The 17,322-nt window shown below is 50.4% G+C and overlaps 1 protein-coding gene and 1 long non-coding RNA gene across 2 annotated transcripts; both read left to right on the top strand.

Moving 5' to 3' along the window:
* Positions 1-5,143: 5,143 nt before the first annotated feature.
* Positions 5,144-6,995, top strand: LOC120303948. Its single transcript, XR_005555562.1, has 2 exons — positions 5,144-5,342; positions 6,269-6,995. It is a non-coding gene; the product is annotated as an uncharacterized LOC120303948 (long non-coding RNA).
* Positions 6,996-8,010: 1,015 nt separating this feature from the next.
* TEX261 (testis expressed 261) lies at positions 8,011-17,244 on the top strand. The gene is made up of 6 exons (XM_039333889.1): positions 8,011-8,153; positions 9,855-9,934; positions 10,630-10,783; positions 12,935-13,002; positions 14,301-14,403; positions 16,801-17,244. The coding sequence occupies exons 1-6, from the start codon at positions 8,084-8,086 to the stop codon at positions 16,914-16,916; spliced, it is 591 nt and encodes a 196-aa protein (XP_039189823.1). The 5' UTR covers positions 8,011-8,083; the 3' UTR covers positions 16,917-17,244.
* Positions 17,245-17,322: the final 78 nt, after the last annotated feature.

Here is a 17,322-nt window from a genome sequence, read left to right as displayed (position 1 = left end):
AGTTGAAGTCCACAAGTCTTAAAGTGGCCAAGTTGGAAGATCCCTGCTTTATTGTCATTGCGTATTTCCCAACAAAATGGTCCCGGCTCTCCTGCTTGAGCAGGGGGTTGGACTAGAGGACCTCCAAGGTCCCTTCCAACTGTCATTCTGGCCTTCTCAGGGCTGGATTGAGCCCCTGGCTGGCCCGTGATCCCACCACCCACCACCCCTGTCGTTTGTGCCAGGCGGCGGCCGGCTCACGTGTCCCAATCCCCCACCGCGGGTCACTCACGGTTCATGGAATCCAGCGAGGCTGAGCCGAAGTGACAGAGAAACCTTTAGCGGAACAAACGGGAATATAGTATCAGGCAAGGCTGACCGAGCCACGAACCGTGGCACGAACCACCGAGCAAATTAGCATCGACGGAAATAGCAGGCCGTTCAGATCACTCGTGCGCCGAGCAGCAAATGCAGCTCCCGTGTCACCCAGCATCAGGGCAGGGAGGCATAAAGGACGGCTGCCCGGTGCTTCCCCCCCCTCCCAACTCGGCCCGTTGGCCAGAAATGGCACACCCAGGTCCAGGGTCTCCTAGTGGAAGGGGAGAGGGGGGTGCTTGTCAGAAAAGCCAAAGGTTCCCATGTGAAAACATGGTGGGCCTTTGATTGCCTGGGGTGGCCACTTCTTGACTTCCTTAAGTGAGTCAAGCTATTTAAATATAAGCTATTTAAATAGGAGCCAGCCGTGTGCTGCAGCTGCCAAAAAAAAGCCAACATAGAGCTGGGCTGCATGAACAGAGGGATAGAATCAAGATCACGTGAAGGGTTAATACCACTTTACAAGGCCTTGGTAAGGCCACACTTGGAATACGGCATCCAGTTTTGGTCACCACGATATAAAAAAGATGTTGAGACTCTGGAAAGAGTGCAGAGAAGAGCAACAAAGAAGATCAGGGGACAGGAGGCTAAAACATACAAGGAACGGTTGCTGGAATTGGGTATGTCTAGTTCACAGGTCGGCAACCTGCGGCTCCGGAGCCGCATGCGGCTCTTTGAGCCTTCCCCTGTGGCTCCCAGCCTCCTCTGCCTTTGCAGAGAGAGACAGAGACAGAGAGAGTCAATTGCACTTCCCTGCTTCTCTCTCTCTCTCTCTCTCTCTCTCTCTCTCTCTCTCTCTCTCTCTCTCTCTGTGTGTGTGTGTGTGTGTGTGTGTGTGTATAAAAAAAGAGAGTGCACTCACAGTGTTCTCCGAGGAGCTGAAAAGCTTACTGGGCGGAGCTCCTCCCTTCGCTGCGTCTCTGCAGGAAGCAGGAAGGGCAGGAGAGAGCTAGCTAGCCCAGCTAGGCTGACTCAGGAATTCTGGGAGTTGAAGTCCAGGAGTCATAAAAGAGACGAGGTTGCTTACCCCTGAGCTTGTTGGACAACAGCTTGAAGCTTGCCAGGTGAGCAGCAGATAGGAGGGGGGAAGAAAAAGAGAGAGAGAAAGAGAGAGAGAGGGAGAGAGAGAGAGTGGGGGAAGAGGAGTGGCAGACCAAGGGCAGATAGAGAGGGAGGGAGAGAGAGACCCTTTTGACATCTAAAATGAAGATAAACTGCATATATCCTTTTTTTACCTTTGTGTGTATGTACTTTTATTCTCTTAAAGCATTCTCTTGGTGATCATTGTTTTAATAGTATGGATATTCCCAAGAGTCATATTTTTACTTTTATTTTTAATGTGTATATGTGTGTGTGTGTGTGTCTGTGTATGTGTGTGTGTGTGTATACACACACATTTACACATACACACACACACACACATACACATACATATACCTATAATAAAGGTAAAAAAGGATATATGCAGTGTTATCTTCATTTTAGATATCAAAAGGGTTTTGCGGCTCCCAGTGTTTTGTTTTTGGTGGGAAACGGGTCCAAGTGGCTCTTTGAGTGTTTTGGGTTGCCTACCCCTGGTCTAGTTTAACAAAGAGAACAGTGTTCCAATATCTCAGGGGCTGCCCCAAAGAAGAGGGAGTCAAGTTATTCTCCAAAGCACCTGAAGGCAGGACAAGAAGCAATGGGTGGAAACTAATCAAGGAGAGAAGCAACCTGGAACTAAGGAGAAACTTCCTGACAGGGAGAACAATTAACCAGTGGAACGACCTGCCTCCATAAGTGGTGAATGCTCTAACACTGGAAGTTTTTAAGAAGAAACTGGACAGCCATTTGCCCAAAATGGTATAGGGTTTCCTGGCTGAGCAGGGGGTTGGACTAGATGACCTCCAAGGTCCCTTCCAACTTTATCATCATAATCATCATCATCATTATTATGCAAAGGACCTGGAGGCCGGACAAGAAGCAAAGTGTCAATGTTGCTAGCATCAAATGTTTTTCCTTTGACAACAAATGCAACCATTTTCTTCTTATGTTTTGCTCTTAGAGTTACAATTAAACAATGCTGGGGGGAGGAATGTGCCTGAGAGTTCAGCCAGACATAACAATACTGGACCCAGTGCAAGAACCAAGGTTATTGAAATAAGAGATGATACAAAGCCATAAATAAGAGATGATACGAAGCCCTCTTTCTTTCTTTCTTTCTTTCTTTCTTTCTTTCTTTCTTTCTTTCTTTCTTTCTTTCTTTCTTTCTTTCTTTCCCCCTTCCCTCCCTCCCCCTCCTTCCTTCCTCCTTCCCTCTCTCCCTCCCCTTCCTTCCTTCCTTCCTTCCTTCCTCCTTCCCTCCGTCCCTCCCTCCGTCCCTCCCTCACCTTTCTTTCTTTCTTTCTTTTCTTTCTTTCTTTCTTTCCCCCTTCCCTCCCTCCCCCTCCTTCCTTCCTCCTTCCCTCTCTCCCTCCCCTTCCTTCCTTCCTTCCTTCCTCCTTCCCTCCGTCCCTCCCTCCATTCCTCCCTCCCCTTTCTTTCTTTCTTTATTTATTTATTTTTTTCTTTCTTTCCTCCTTCCCTCCCTCCCCCTCCTTCCTTCCTCCTTCCCTCCCTCCCTCCCCTTCCTTCCTCCTTCCCTCTGTCCCTCCCTCCATCCCTCCCTCCCCTCTTTCTTTCTTTCTTTCTTTCTTTCTTTCTTTCTTTCTTTCTTTCTCCAATTTGCTGCAGGGTCTGGGGCCTTTGCTGCAAAAGAGCCATCTTCTTCAGCTCGGCTGGAGTTCTCCCACCCCTCCTCGCCCATCCCTGGGGGACCCCCTTCCCCCCTTCCCTGCCCATTTTCTCCTCCGAAACCGATTCCGCTCGACTTCTTCTTCTCCTTGTAGCCAAGGAAGGCAGCAGTGCCCGCCAGGGACCATCCCCAGCCGCTGTTTTCCGGAGCCGAGAAGAGGAACGAAGCAACTCTGCAGATGGAGAAGTGCTGTTTCCCAGACGAACTTACTTCACACCTGTGATTTCAGCCTCACTCCCCTCTTGATTGGCACAATGGGGTGAGGGGCCTCTGGGGAGCCCCCCGCCTCCTTTGCCCTCCCATCAGCAGCTCTGGAGAAAGGGGGGGGCTCCTTGCTTCCCGCTCAGAAATGGGAAGAGGGCAGTGGGCTTCGTTCTCCTGCAGCCAGGACCCCCAAGATGGGCCCAGTTTTCTTTGGGGTTCAGCTCTGCCATCCATGCCTCAGCCGGCCTCGCCTCCTTTGGGCCTTGGCCTCCAGAGGGCGAAGGGGCTTGTGGTAGGACCCTCCTGGCATTTAGGCAGGAAAAATCAAAGGTTTAAGGACAGACTGGGCAAGATCTGGCTTAAAAACAGCAACTGTGAGAGGGACCTTGGAGTCCTAGTGGACGATCCCTTGACCGTGAGCCAGCCGTGTGCAGCCGCAGCCAAAAAAGCGAATACAATCCTGGGCTTGTATAAACAGAGGCATAGAATCAAGATCACACGAAGTATTAGTACCGCTTTATGAAGCCCTAGTAAGGCCACACCTGGAATACTGCAGCCAATTTTGGTCACCCTATCACAAAAAAGATGTGGAGAGTTTGGAAAAAATCCATAGAAGAGGAACTAAGATGATCCAAGGCCTGGAGACTAAAACATACGAAGAACGGCTGCGGGAGTTGGGTTTGGCTAGTCTAGAGCAGTGTTTCTCAACCTTGACAATTTTAAGGCATGTGGACTTCAACTCTCAGAATTCCACAGCCAGCTGGCTGTGGAATTCTGGGAGTTGAAGTCCGCATGCCTTAAAATTGTCAAGGTTGAGAAACACTGCTCTAGAGAAAAGAAGAAATAGGGGGGACATGATAGCAGAGTTCCAGTATTTGGGGGGCTGCCACAAAAAAGAGGAGGGGGTCAAACTATTCTCCAGAGCACCAGAGGGAAGGACAAGAAACAATGGATGGAAACTGACCAAAGAGAGAAGCAACCTAACAGTGAGGACAATTAACCAGTGGAACAGCTTGCCTCCAGAAATCATGGGTGCTCCATCACTGGAGATTTTTAAGAGGCTAGATGGGATAGATTCTCCTGCTTGAGCGGGTGGCTGGACTAGAAGACCTCCAAGGTCTATTCTTTTCTTTTCTTTTCTATTCTATTCTATTCTATTCCATTCCATTCCATTCCATATTCTATTCTATTCTATATTCCAATATTTATTCTATTCTATTCTATTCTATTCTATTCTATTCTATTCTATATTCCAATATCTATTCTATTCTATTCTATTCTATTCTATTCTATTCTATTTTATTCTATTCTCATTGTCCAAAGCACCTGAAGGCCGGACAAGAAACAATGGATGGAAAATAAGGAGAGAAGCAACCTGGAACTAAAAGGAAACTTCCTGAGGACAATTAACCAGTGGAACAGCTTGCCACCAGAAATCATGGGTGCTCCATCACTGGAGGTTTTGAACAAGAGACTGGACAGTCACTTGTTTGACATGGTGTCAGGTCTCCTGCTTGAGCAGGGGGCTGGACTAGAAGACCTCCAAGGTCCCTTCCAGCTCTGCCATTCTGAAGCGAGGACTGCCCAGAGCTGAGGGCAGAGAAGAGGCAGCTCAGGATGGCTGCAGGAACAAATGTGCCCTCAAAGAGGGTGGTTGGCATCCTTCTCCAAAGCCAACCGCCAGGCACAGGTGAATTCTCCAAATGTGCTTTTCTTGCCACCTACGTGCCCCTGGCGGTGTGCCACAGGGTGCAAGGGGTGTGCCCTTGCTGCTCCCTCCGCCCACAGCCTGAAGGTCAGGCCGCCATCAGCGCGCATAGAGAGGGAGGCGCCTGGCTGATGCTTCGGACACATCTCCTGGCTTGGCATCAGCTGCTTCTTCCGATGCCCCAGAGCTGCCCACGGGGCCGGGGACGAGAGTCCTCCTTAGTCTCCGGCTGCCGTGTAGGTACAAAGTCCGCAGGGTCAGCGCACGGTCAGCGAGCAGCAGCATCAGGCCAGCCTCTGTGTGGTAAGTGCCAGACTCCATTAGTGCAAGAGAGTGTAATTGCGACAATCCTCACCCGGGCTTTTTCCCACCCACCCACCCATCCACCCACGAGGGCTTCAGTTGCAACCTCTTTCTCCAGTGGGCTGCCCCACCAAGGCTGAACCCCTTCCTGCAGCCCAAGGCAGTCAGTCCTTCCAAGGCACACACAGAACCAAACCCCCTTGGAGTGACCCATGGCACAGCGCGCTTCCACAAGACGCAGCGGTTGCCCGTTTGCTTCCGGGTGCAGTTCACATTTAACCCATTAACCCAGTAACAGAATTGGAAGGGACCTTGGAGGTCATCTAGTCCAACCCCCTGCTCAAGCAGGAGACCCTCCACCACGTCAGACAAGTAGCTGTCCAGTCTCTTCTTAAAAACCTCCAGGGATGGAGCACCCACACAACCTCTGGAGGCAATTTCTGGTTTTTCTCCACCCTGCTCACCTTTCGTTTTCACCTTGAGGTATGGCAGAATAACAGAGTCATAAGGGACCTTGGAGGTCATCCAGTCCAACCCCCTGCTCAAGCAGGAGAACTTATACCTTTTTGGACAAGGGGCTGTCTAGTCTCTTCTTAAAAATCTCCAGTGGTGGAGCGTCCAGGATTTCTGGAGACAAGCTGTTCCACTGGTTAATTGTTCTCAGTGTTAGGAAGTTTCTCCTTAATTCCAGGTTGCTTCTCTCTTTGTTCAGTTTCCATCCGTTGTCCTGCCTTCAGGTGCTTTGGAGAACAGGTTGACCCCCTCCTCCTCTTTGTGGCAGCCCCTCAAATATTGGAGCACGGCTATCATGTCCCCCCTCATCCTTCTGTTCATTAAACTAGACATCCCCAATTCCAGCAACCACTCTTCATATGTTTTGGCCTCCAGTCTCCTAATCATCTTTGTTGCTCTTCTCTGCTTTCTAGAGCTTCAATGCCTTTTTGATATCGTGGCAATCAAAACCGGATGCACTATTCCAAGGTGGTGGTTATCACCTTGGAAGCCTTGCCTGGCATGGGTCTCATCCCATTGGGACCGGCCTGCCTCACCTCTGCACGTAGAGGACGAGGGATGCTGCGGGCCCCGTCAATCAAGGAATTCCAGCTGGACGGGTCCAGAACGGCCTTCTGCTGCCAAGCCTTGTGCCCTCTGGAACATCTTATCTCCCCCCCCCCCCAAGTGAGAGCTCTCCCACCCTTCTGATCTTCCTGGTTCTTCGGCCAGTTGTCTTGGGGCCCCAATGACGGAGCATCACACCGGAGGCAATTGATCAACTAATAGCAGTTCCCACGTCCCCTCCTGTATATTCTCTTTCGTCCCTCCCCATCTTTGGCAATAACGCGTCTTTTATTGCAGTGTTAATGTGACTTTATACATTTTTTCATATATTTATGGTTTCACGAAGGATGGCGAATCGACCTGTCCCAGGATAATGTTGCAAGAGCTAATATGGGTCGGACACCAGGATCGGAGGTTTTAGTCTTCCGAGTTGACGGATTTGTGCTGGTACCCCATCCTCAGGGAATTGTCTCTCACTCCTGGAATATTTATGGCTTCGTTTCAATGTTATAATCCAGCCCGAGGCAGCCTTTTGACGAAACGGGCGGCCAATCAATTTAATAAGTACAATAAATAAAATATTTTAACATTTAATAATGATCGTCCATGTTTTCATAACGATTGTTTTTATCCCTTTTTCTTTACCACGGTAGTTTGTTTAAACGTGTTTATTTGATTGTTATACACTAGCCGCAACCAACCAACCAATAAACAAACATGCAAGGACTGGTGGTTCTGGAAACACACACACACACACACACACACACACACACACACACACACACACACACACACACCATGGAGAAATGTCCTTGCAACTGATTCTGGATTTTCTCCCTGAATGAAAGTGGTTCCATGAACTTTTAAGAAAGAGATGGGGAACTATGGCCCTTTTATGACTTGTGGACTTCAACTCCCAGAATTCTTCAGCCAGCCCGTCCAAGCAGCAGTCATCCAAGCACCATTGTTCCCCACCACTGCTCGGGAATTCTGGGAGTCAGAGTCCACTGGTCATCCAAGGGTCATGGTTCCCCATGCTGGCTGGGAATTCTGGAAGTAAGAGTCCACCAGTCCTCCAAGGGCCATCATTCCCCATGCTGGCTGGGAATTCTGGGAGTCGGAGTCCACCAGTCCTCCAAGGACCATCGTTCCCCATGCTGCTCGGGAATTCTGGGAGTCAGAGTCCAGCAATCATTCAAGCGCCATCGTTCCCCATGCTGGCTGAGGAATTCTGGGAGTCGGAGTCCATCAGTCACCCAAGGGCCACAGTTCCCCCATGATGACTGAGGAATTCTGGGAGTTGGAGTCCAGCCGTCATTCAAGCGCCACCGTTCCCCATGCTGGCTGAGGAATTCTGGGAGTTGGAGTCCATCAGTCACCCAAGGGCCATCATTCCCCACCGCTGCTCCGCGCGCGGCCCCCTCCCTGCCCCGGCCCGCCTTGCTGTGTAGGCAGGGGAGGCGCTTTCTCGAGGACGCCCGCGGGCGCCCGGCTGGGAGAGCGAGGCGAGCGCCTCCCTGCCACGCCGCCTCCGGCCGCCTGGGGGCGCTGTGGGGGACAAGGGGGCGTTAGCGACGTCGGCCGCGGCCTCGGTGCTCCAACCACTTCCGGCCGTCCCGGAAGTGCCGGGCGGAGCCATCGCGGCTAGCCACCGCCGGGCGAGGCGCGGGGCGCGGGCGACGATGTGGTTCATGTACGCGCTGAGCTGGGTCGCGCTCCTCGTCCAGGCCGCCTTCGTCACCCTCGGCATCGGTGAGAGCGCCCCGGGAGCGCGGCGGCCCCGCCCACCCGCCGTGGAGCCTCTCCGTCCAGGAGCAGTCTACCCCCGCCGCCGCCCCGCCCCCCCGCCCCCGGGCTGGTTCGTGGGAGAAGGGGGCAGCAGGAGCAGGAGGAGCCAGCCCTCAAGGGACCCGGCCGGGCTTTGGGGGCGGCTGTGCCCGGGCAGAGAAGGCAGGCCGGCCTACCTCGCAGGGTCGTTGTTGTAAAGGGGAAAAGAGGCGGGAGGATTGGCTTTTCTCTCTCTTTCTTCTTCTTTCCTTTCTCTCTCTCTTCTCTTCCCCCCCCCCACGGTTGCTTGCTTCCAATTTCTTTGATTCCCTCCAATTTCCTTCCTTCCTCTGTCTCCCTCCCTCCATCCCTCTTTTTTCTTTTCTCCCTTTTCCTCCTTCCATCCCTCCTCCTTTCCTCACCTCCTTCCTTCCTTCTCTTGTCCTTCCTTCCCTCCTTCCCTGTTCTTTCATTCCTTCCCTAGTCCTTCCCTCCCTCCCCCTTCCTTTCTTCCTTCTCTTTCATTCCTTCTCTTGTCCTTCCTTCTTTCCCTCCTTCCCTATTCTTTCATTCCTTCCCTAGTCCTTCTCTCCCTCCCCCTTCCTTCCTTCCTTCCTTCCTTCCTTCCTTCCTTCCTTCCTTCCTTCCTTCCTTCCTTCCTATTTCTTTGATTCCTTCCTCCCCCCCCCTCTTTCTCTCACACAGACATGTACCTTTATTTATTTATTAAATTTAAATGCCGCCCATCTCGCTCTCCAGAGAGATGGTGGGCGGCTTACAATAGAAATACAAAAAATATATTAAAAAATTACAAGTATAAGAACATTTAAAGTTACAAGAATTTTTTCCACATGCGTGTAAGTCTTTGCAATGTTATAGTTACAGACCTATAGTTATGTAATAATAGAACTTTACTCTGCCTCTTTCTCTTTCCTTCTCTCTATTTCAGTGTTTCCCAAACTTGACAATTTTAAGGCATGAGAACTTCAACTCCCAGAGTTCCACACTCAGCAACGCTGGTTATGGAATTCTGGGAGTTGAAGTCCACATGCCTTAAAATTGTCAAGGTTGAGAAACACTGCTCTATTTAATCAGTCTTCTCTCTATTCTATCATCTATCTGACTGTCTATCTATCTAATCTCTCTTTCTCATATACACACATACACATATAGACATATATATACATACATACGTATATGTATGTATATGTGTGAGTATATGTATGTATATGTGTGTGTAACACACAAAATTCCCAGCATAGGTTGAGCACCTCTTATCTATCGTATCTGTCCATCCATCCATCCATCTCGATCAATCTAATCTATCCTCTCTGTCTGTCTCTCTCTCTGCCTCTCCCTTTTCATCTATCTACTGCTGATATCTGAATGGGAAAACAAATCTAACCCTAATAAAAGTGCGTGGTTGTCGTGCCTGGGAAGAGGCAGTGAGTTTCTCCATTTGCTCCTGCTCTGCAGCTGAGGTTGAAGGTCGGAGGGGCAGGTTGGCCCTATCCGAGGATGTTCCACCTGTTCAGCCAGGGGTGTGGGGTAGAAGTTGGACCTTGGCCTCCCCTGCAGGGGCAGCGGCTGCACTGATTGTGGGTAGGCAGTGTAGCAGTGTGACCTAATGCTTGGCTGTTTCTTTCCCTCCCTCCCTCCCTCCCTCCCTCCCTCCCTCCCTCCCAGCGGCTGGATTGTACTACCTGGCGGAGCTGATAGAAGAATACACAGTGGCCACAAGCCGGATCATCAAATACATGATCTGGGTAAGCATCGACCTGCCTTCCACCCGGGTTTTCCGGGGTGTGTGTGTGTCTCTCTGGCCTGGGCTCAGAGGGAGCAGGAAATGGGGAGCTTAGGGGGGGGGTGACTGGGAAGCCTCTTTGAAGCTCAGCTGGGCTTCCAAACCTGGGAGAGCACCCGCTTCCTGGGTTGCCTTTGGCGGCCTGTCTCCCCTTTCCAGGGCAAAACATTTACAGGTAGTGCTCAGTTTACAGCTGTTCACTTAGTGCCAACTCAAAGTTACGACAGCATTGAAAAAAGGCAACATACTTGTGACATATTTTCACACTGATGACCGTCGCAGCGTCCATCACGGTCCCGTGATCAAAATTCGGACGCTCGGCAACTGACTTCACATTCATGATGGTCGCAGCATCCCTGGGGCTGGGTGGGTTTCCTAACAGCGAGGACAATTAACCAGTGGAACAGCTTGCCACCAGAAGTTGTGGGTGCTCCATCACTGGAGCTTTTTCAGAAAGAGATTGAACCGCTGTTTCTCTGGAATGGGATAGGGCCTCGTGCTTGAGCAGGGGGTTGGACTAGAAGACCTCTGAGGTCCCTTCCCGCTCTTATCCTGATTGAAACGTCTTAACGACCAGAAACGAGTCCCGTTGCCAGGATTCAGACCCCTTTGCCTGGATGACTTGAGACTCCGCCTTGACCTGCTTCTCTCTCCTAGTTCTCCACGGCTGTGCTGGTCGGCCTGTATCTCTTTGAGCGCTTCCCGGGTCTCCTGGTGGGCGTGGGTCTCTTCACCAACCTGGTCTACTTCGGATTGCTGCAGACCTTTCCCTTCATCATGCTGACCTCCCCCAATTTCATCCTCTCCTGTGGTGAGTGCCTCCCTCGGCGTCTTCATCTGCGACTTCGTCAAACGCTGCGGTTGCGTCCCTGGGCTTGTGGCACCGTAGCCTCGTGTGGGACAGATGTGGGGTTTGCCCCCCACCACACTCATCTCCACCCCCAGGAAATGGCTCTTACTCCTCAGTTCCGTTGTGGGTTTAGATCAGGGGTCTCCAACCTTGGCCACTTGTAAGACTCGTGGACTTCAACTCCCAGAATTCCTGAGGCAGCCATGCTGAGGGGACAGGGAGAGGTTTCCAAGCTGAGCCATGCTGGCTCAGGAATTCTGGGAGTTGAAGTCCACCATAAAGCGGCCTAGGCCTAGGCCAGGGGTAGGCAACCTTGGCTCTTATGACTGGTGGACTTCAACTCCCAGAATTCCTGAGCCAGCCTGGTTCAGCTTGGAAACCTCTCCCTTTCCCCTCAGCATGGCTGGCTCAGGAATTCTGGGAGTTGAAGTCCACGAGTCATGAAGGGGCCATAGTTCCCCCATGCTGGCTCAGGAATTCTGGGAGTTGAAGTCCAGGAGTCATAAAAGAGCCAAGGTTGGAGAGCCCTGTTCTAGATTAGGAGAGGAAGTCAGCTCTTGATTCATTCTGCAGTCTTGCTTGAGACATAAAGCGTGGATTTATGGGGGGGGTCCCCATAAGGTGTGTCACTATTCAGAAGGCAGGTAAGGCAAGGACTAGCTAGGTGCACTTCCATTTTTCCTTCGCCATCCAGATTTAGACCGGGAGGTGCTTGGAGTAAGGACTGTCTCTTTCTCTGTCCGTCTGTCTGTCGGTCTGTTTGTATCTTAAGAATAATCAGAATAATCAATAGAGCTGGAGGGGACCTTGGAGTTCTTCAGCCCCCTGCTCAAGCAGGAATCCCTCAAATAAGGGGCTGTCCAGTGTCTTCTTAAAAGCCTCCAGGGATGAAGCACCCACAACGTCATCTGTCTATCTGTCCATCCATCTGTCTATCCATCTATCTTTCCATCTAATCTATCTACCTACCTTGTCTGTCTATCTTTCCATCCATCCATCCCTATCTATCCATCCATCCATCCATCCATCTCCCTATCTATCTTGTCTGTCTGTCTGTCTTTCCATCCACCCACCCACCTACCTGTCTGTCTGTCTCTTTCCATCTAATCTATCCATCCATCCATCCATCTCCCTATCTATCCTGTCTGTCTGTCTGTCTTTCCATCCACCTACCTACCTGTCTGTCTGTCTGTCTCTTTCCATCTAATCTATCCATCCATCCATCCATCCATCCATCCATCTACCTACCTACTTGTCTGCCTGTCTCTTTCCATCTATCTATCTATCTATCTATCTATCTATCTATCTATCTATCTATCTATCCATCCATCCACCTACCTATCTTGTCTGTCTCTTTCCATCCATCTATCTACCTACCTACTTGTCTGCCTGTCTCTTTCCATCTAATTATCTATCTATCTATCTATCTATCTATCTATCTATCTATCTATCTATCTATCTATCTCTATCCTCCCTCTCTCCCTCTCTCTCCCCTCCCTCTCTCTTGCTCCCCTCCCTCCCTCCCCCCCCTCTCTCAACCCCCCCTCTCCCTTAGTTCTATAAATCTCAGGCTTATCGTAAGCAGGAACCTGTTTCAGGTCTCTGAGTCATTCTTCGCTTTGCTTCGTTTCACCTTCCGATTTTCTTTTCTTTTTCATTTTTTTCCTCTTCCTCAATCCTGCTTCAGAGATTTTGTAAGGTTGCAACGTCAGCCACGTTTCGCAACGTTCCTGGGGCTTGTCCAAGACTCAAGGTTAATAGGGAAGGCAGAGAAAGTGGATCTGGCCGAAATGGCAAATGTTCACTCGCAGTCAGAGCTAGGAACACACTTTTTTTTTTTTGTCAAAGAGGGCAGAGACTCTTTGAAATTTGAAGGCGGAGGGGGGGTTGGGGGGGGCCTTTTCCCACGAACAAACACGGTTTACGAGGCTTAAACTTTTGGGAGCTGCCGATCTTTGGCTGTCGCAGCCTGCGGTCTCCGTGGGGAGGGGGTGTCTCTCTTCCTGCAGTGTTTGGGCCCTAAGGGAGACCTTGGACTCCACGCTGGCTGAGCGAAGCACCCCAGAATTGTAAGCACCTCCTCTTTCTCCCCCCCCCCATCCTCTTTTGCAGTGCTGGTTATGTTGAACCACTACCTGGCCTTTCAATATTTCGCAGAGGAATATTATCCCTTCTCAGAGGTAAGTGGGGTCTGGGGAGGGGGTTACTATAAAACCACGAGACCCTGCTGTGCCTTCCTCTCTGCAGTGCTATCTTTTTCTCCCCCCCCCCTTTTTTTTTTCCTTCCCTTTTCCCTCCCCTCTCTCTCCTATCATTCCAGTGGTTCTCCACCTGTGGGTCGGGACCCCATTTGGGGTCGAACGACCATTTCACGGGGGTCGCCAAACAACGCAGTCCACCATTTTTCCCCCCTTTTCCTGAGCTGTGCTACTCCCTTTTATTCTATTGGCTTTTGAAAGCCAATAGAATAGACTCTCTTGAATAGAGTCTAATTCTATTGGCTTTCCAAAGCCAATAGGAATTGTCCAGGCTGTCTCTGCCCTGCTGAGCCCGCCAAAAGCCCCATTCTGCAAACTGGGCTGCACCAGTTGAGTAGTCCTCGACTTACGACCGGTTGAGTAGTCCTCGACTTACGACCGGTTGGGGGTCGTGACATTAAAAAGGTTGAGAACCCCTGTATTATTCCCTTTCGCACGTTTGTATCCTAGATAATATCATTACTCAAATAATAATAAAGAAAGAAATTTGGGGGATCGGCGGGGATCGTAAGTCAGGGATGGGTCAGCTGGAGAGGGGGCAGGCTTGGATGATGATCTGGGGGTTCCGTGTCCCCCACCTTTGGCTCGTTGGACGTGCCCCATCCAGGTCACCTGCAGAGGAGGCCAAATGGAGCTGGTCAGGTTCCTGGCTCCCCAGCGAGAACGGATAGAACAGTGGTTTTCAACCTTTTTAATGCCCTGACCCCCAACCGGTCTTAAGTCGAGGACTACTCAACTGGGGCAGCACCGTTTGCAGAATGGGACTTTTGGTGGGTTCAGCAGGGCAGAGACAGCCTGGACAATTCCTATTGGCTTTTGAAAGCCAATAGAATTAGACTCTATGCAAGAGAGTCTGTTCTATTGGCTTTCAAAAGCCAATAGAATAAAAGGGAGTAGCACAGCTAAGGAAAAGGGGGGAAAAAAATGGCGGACTGCGTTGTTTGGCGACCCCGGTGAAATGGTCGTTCGACCCCAAATGGGGTCCCGACCCACAGGTGGAGAACCACTGGGATAGAATGTCTTTTATTGTCGTTGTGTAACTCACAACGAAATGAAGTTCGCCATGAAATTAGGTATTAATAAATTAAATGCGCGGGTCGTAGGGGCTTTGGGCCTGCAGGGGGCGCTCCGGGACCACGGCTGGGCTTGCTGGGACGGTTTTGTGGGGACTGGCTGGGGCTTGTCTGATGCTCTTTTTCTCCTGCCCCCCCCCCCTGCAGGTCCTGGCCTATTTCACCTTCTGCCTCTGGCTCATCCCCTTCGCCTTCTTCGTGTCTCTGTCGGCTGGCGAAAACGTCTTGCCGTCCACCGTCCAGCCTGGAGGTCAGTTCTCTAGCCAGACCCCCTTGTGCCCAGGGAGGGAGAAAACAACCCCCCCACCACCACCAGAATTCACACCCAGCCCAAATCTGCAGCAATGTTACGTATTGCTCGATTCACGCTGGGTGTCTCCCCCCCAAAAAAAGGGGGGGTGGGAGGGAGCGATGGCTGGCCTCAAGGAACCGTTGACGTGGGCTCCCTGGTGCTTCTCTGAGCTGGGCTGTTTCTTTGCAGACCTCTCATGACCCAGCTAGGTAACGCCGTCAGTGCGGAAAAGGAGGGGGGTTTGAGGAAGAGGATTGTGGGTCCTGGGGGCTCTCTTGAGACGTTTCATTACCCAACAAGGGAACATCATCATCGTTGCTGGAAGGTGGGGGGGGGATTGCTCTCCGTTTATATATGGTGGGAATGTTCCTGGTCGTTCCTTAACTAGGTTGTTGTTCACTGTTGGACTGAATAGAATAGAATAATAACAAGAGTTGGAAGGGACCTTGGAGGTCGTCTAGTCCCACCCCCTGCTTAGGAGATTGTTTCCGTTGATAGTAGTTCCTTGATTGGGGTTAGGGTTTACTTGCTGATTGTTGTTCCAGTACTTATCTCTGCCTACCTGGGTGTTGATTGCTGGTGAGGAATAGAATGGAATGAAATAGAAATAGGATAAGATAATAAAGAATAGAATAATAGAATAAGAATAGAATAGAATAGAATAGAATAGAATAGAATAGAATAGAATAGAATAGAATAGAATAAATATTGGACTATAGAATGGAATGGTATGGAATAATAAGAATAGAATAGAATGGAAGAGAAATAAGAATGGAATAGAATAAGAATAGAATAGAAAAGACGAATAGAATAGTGTAAGAAATAGGAATGGAAGAATAGAAAAGAATAGAATATGGAATGGAATTGAATGAAATGGAATATAGAATAGAATAGGAATAGAATAGAATAGAATATAGAATAGAATATAGAATAGAACAGAATAGAGTAGAATAGAATAGGAATAGAATCTAGAATAGAGTGCAGAATAGAATGCAGAAGAGAATGGAATAGAATATAGAATAGAATAGAATATAGAATAGAAAATAGAATAGAAATAAGAATGAATAGAATAGAATAGAAGAACAGAACAGAATATAGAATAGAATAAATAGAATGCAGAATAAAATAGAATGCAGAATAGAATAGAATGCAGAATAGAATAGAATAGAAATAAGAATGAATAGAATAGAAATAGGAATAAGAATGAATAGAATAGGAATAGGAATAGAATAGAATAATAACTTTATTGTCACTTTGAATGTACACTAACCGGCATACATTAAAATGAAATTCCGTTGCATTCAGCTCTCTAAGGAAGCGTTTGAGTCTTTTTGCTTCCTTTCTGGCTACTTGCTGGTCTCCCTTGAACGCTGTGCAAACGTCACTTACCTCCATGTGCCTGTGGATGGCCGATCGGTCCAAGCGCCCGGCCTCCAGGAATTCTCTAGTGTTTTTGGACTTGGTCTACGACGCTCACCGTTTCCCAGCTGGCACGTAGGGCGAAGTCTGCCCGTGTGTTGTGCAGTTATGAAAATTGAGGGGTTTTCCTCCCAAGGTGTGGGCGAGCCATCAGCCCGATCAAGGAACCACCAAGAACGTCCCAGCTGCGCTTGACAGGACAAGGCTTGTGCATAAACAGAGTGCAAAGCTGCCCCCCCCCCGGTTCAGCCCTGAGCTGCAGATACAGGCAGTCCTCCGCTTTGCTTAGTGACCGTTTGAAGTTATTACAGCACTGGAAAAAAAGAGACTTAGGATCATTTTTCACACTTACGCCCATCGTAGCCTCCCCCGGGGGGGTGTGTCACGCGATTTACATTTGGGTGCGTGACGTTTATGGCGGGTTGCCGTGTCGCCTGACCCCAGCAAAACTCCCTGAGGGAAGCCGGATTCACTTAACAACCGTGCTGCTGATTTAACAGCCGCAGGGATCCGCTTAGCGAGGGTGGCAAGGGCCGTCGTAAAACGAGGCAAAACTCCCTGAGCCGTCTCGCTTAGCAGCGGAAATCTTGGACTCGCTTAACAAACGGTGGCGAGGAAAGTTGTAAAATGGGAGCGAAGCCCCCTCAGCCAATTTCTCCCTGGGCGAGCTTAAATCTGGGGCCCTAAGCCGAGGACCACCTGTGTATAAGCGGGGGGCAAAGCCCCCTCCCCCAGTCTGCCATTCCTCTCTTCTAACTCTTGATGCGTTCGGCTCTCACCCGCCCGGCAGCTTTCTACGTCTCCCTTCGGCTGGGTCAGGTGTGTGTGTGGGGGGGGGAGCAGTGTTTTCTTCACAAGTGGGCAGAGCCAGCCCTGGAAGGTGAGTGTGCGGGACCCTGCCCCTTTTTAAATCCGATTTGTCTCTTTTGTGCTCAGACGATGTGGTCTCCAACTACTTCACCAAAGGGAAGCGAGGGAAGCGTTCGGGGATCCTCCTGGTCTTCTCCTTCATCAAGGAAGCCATCTTGCCCAGCCGACAGAAGATGTACTGATGCCCCCCCCCACCGCTGGCACCCCCCCCCCCGTTTTTTTTTTCTCCCCCTGGCCAGTACAGAAACCTGCCTGCCTGCCCCAAAAGGCGGACCTCTCGCCCGCCCCCCCTTTTCCTTACGTCGATCCCTTTGGGGTGAACGAACCAGGTCCAGAGGCCTCCAGATCCCTCTCTTTCTTGTAGATGGCTGGTGGAGGGCACAGGGCCGAGGAAGGGGATCCCTCCCCCCTCTCGCCCCCCCCTCAATGAGACCCCCCTCCCCGATGAACTCTTGGCGTGCTTCTAAGCCGGGCACGTCACCTCTTCGCGGTAGGAAGGGGTGCAACGTTTCACCAGCTGCCCACTGCCGGACTTCTTCCAGATTTTGAGAGGAATCTGCCGAGAGAGCCCAGGCGGAGTGGATTCCT

This window comes from Crotalus tigris, unplaced genomic scaffold, assembly GCF_016545835.1.
Source record: "Crotalus tigris isolate CLP2741 ecotype Arizona unplaced genomic scaffold, ASM1654583v1 scf7180000024513.1755786, whole genome shotgun sequence".
Lineage (NCBI taxonomy): Eukaryota > Metazoa > Chordata > Lepidosauria > Squamata > Viperidae > Crotalus > Crotalus tigris.
This window is presented reverse-complemented; position numbering and strand designations above follow the sequence as displayed.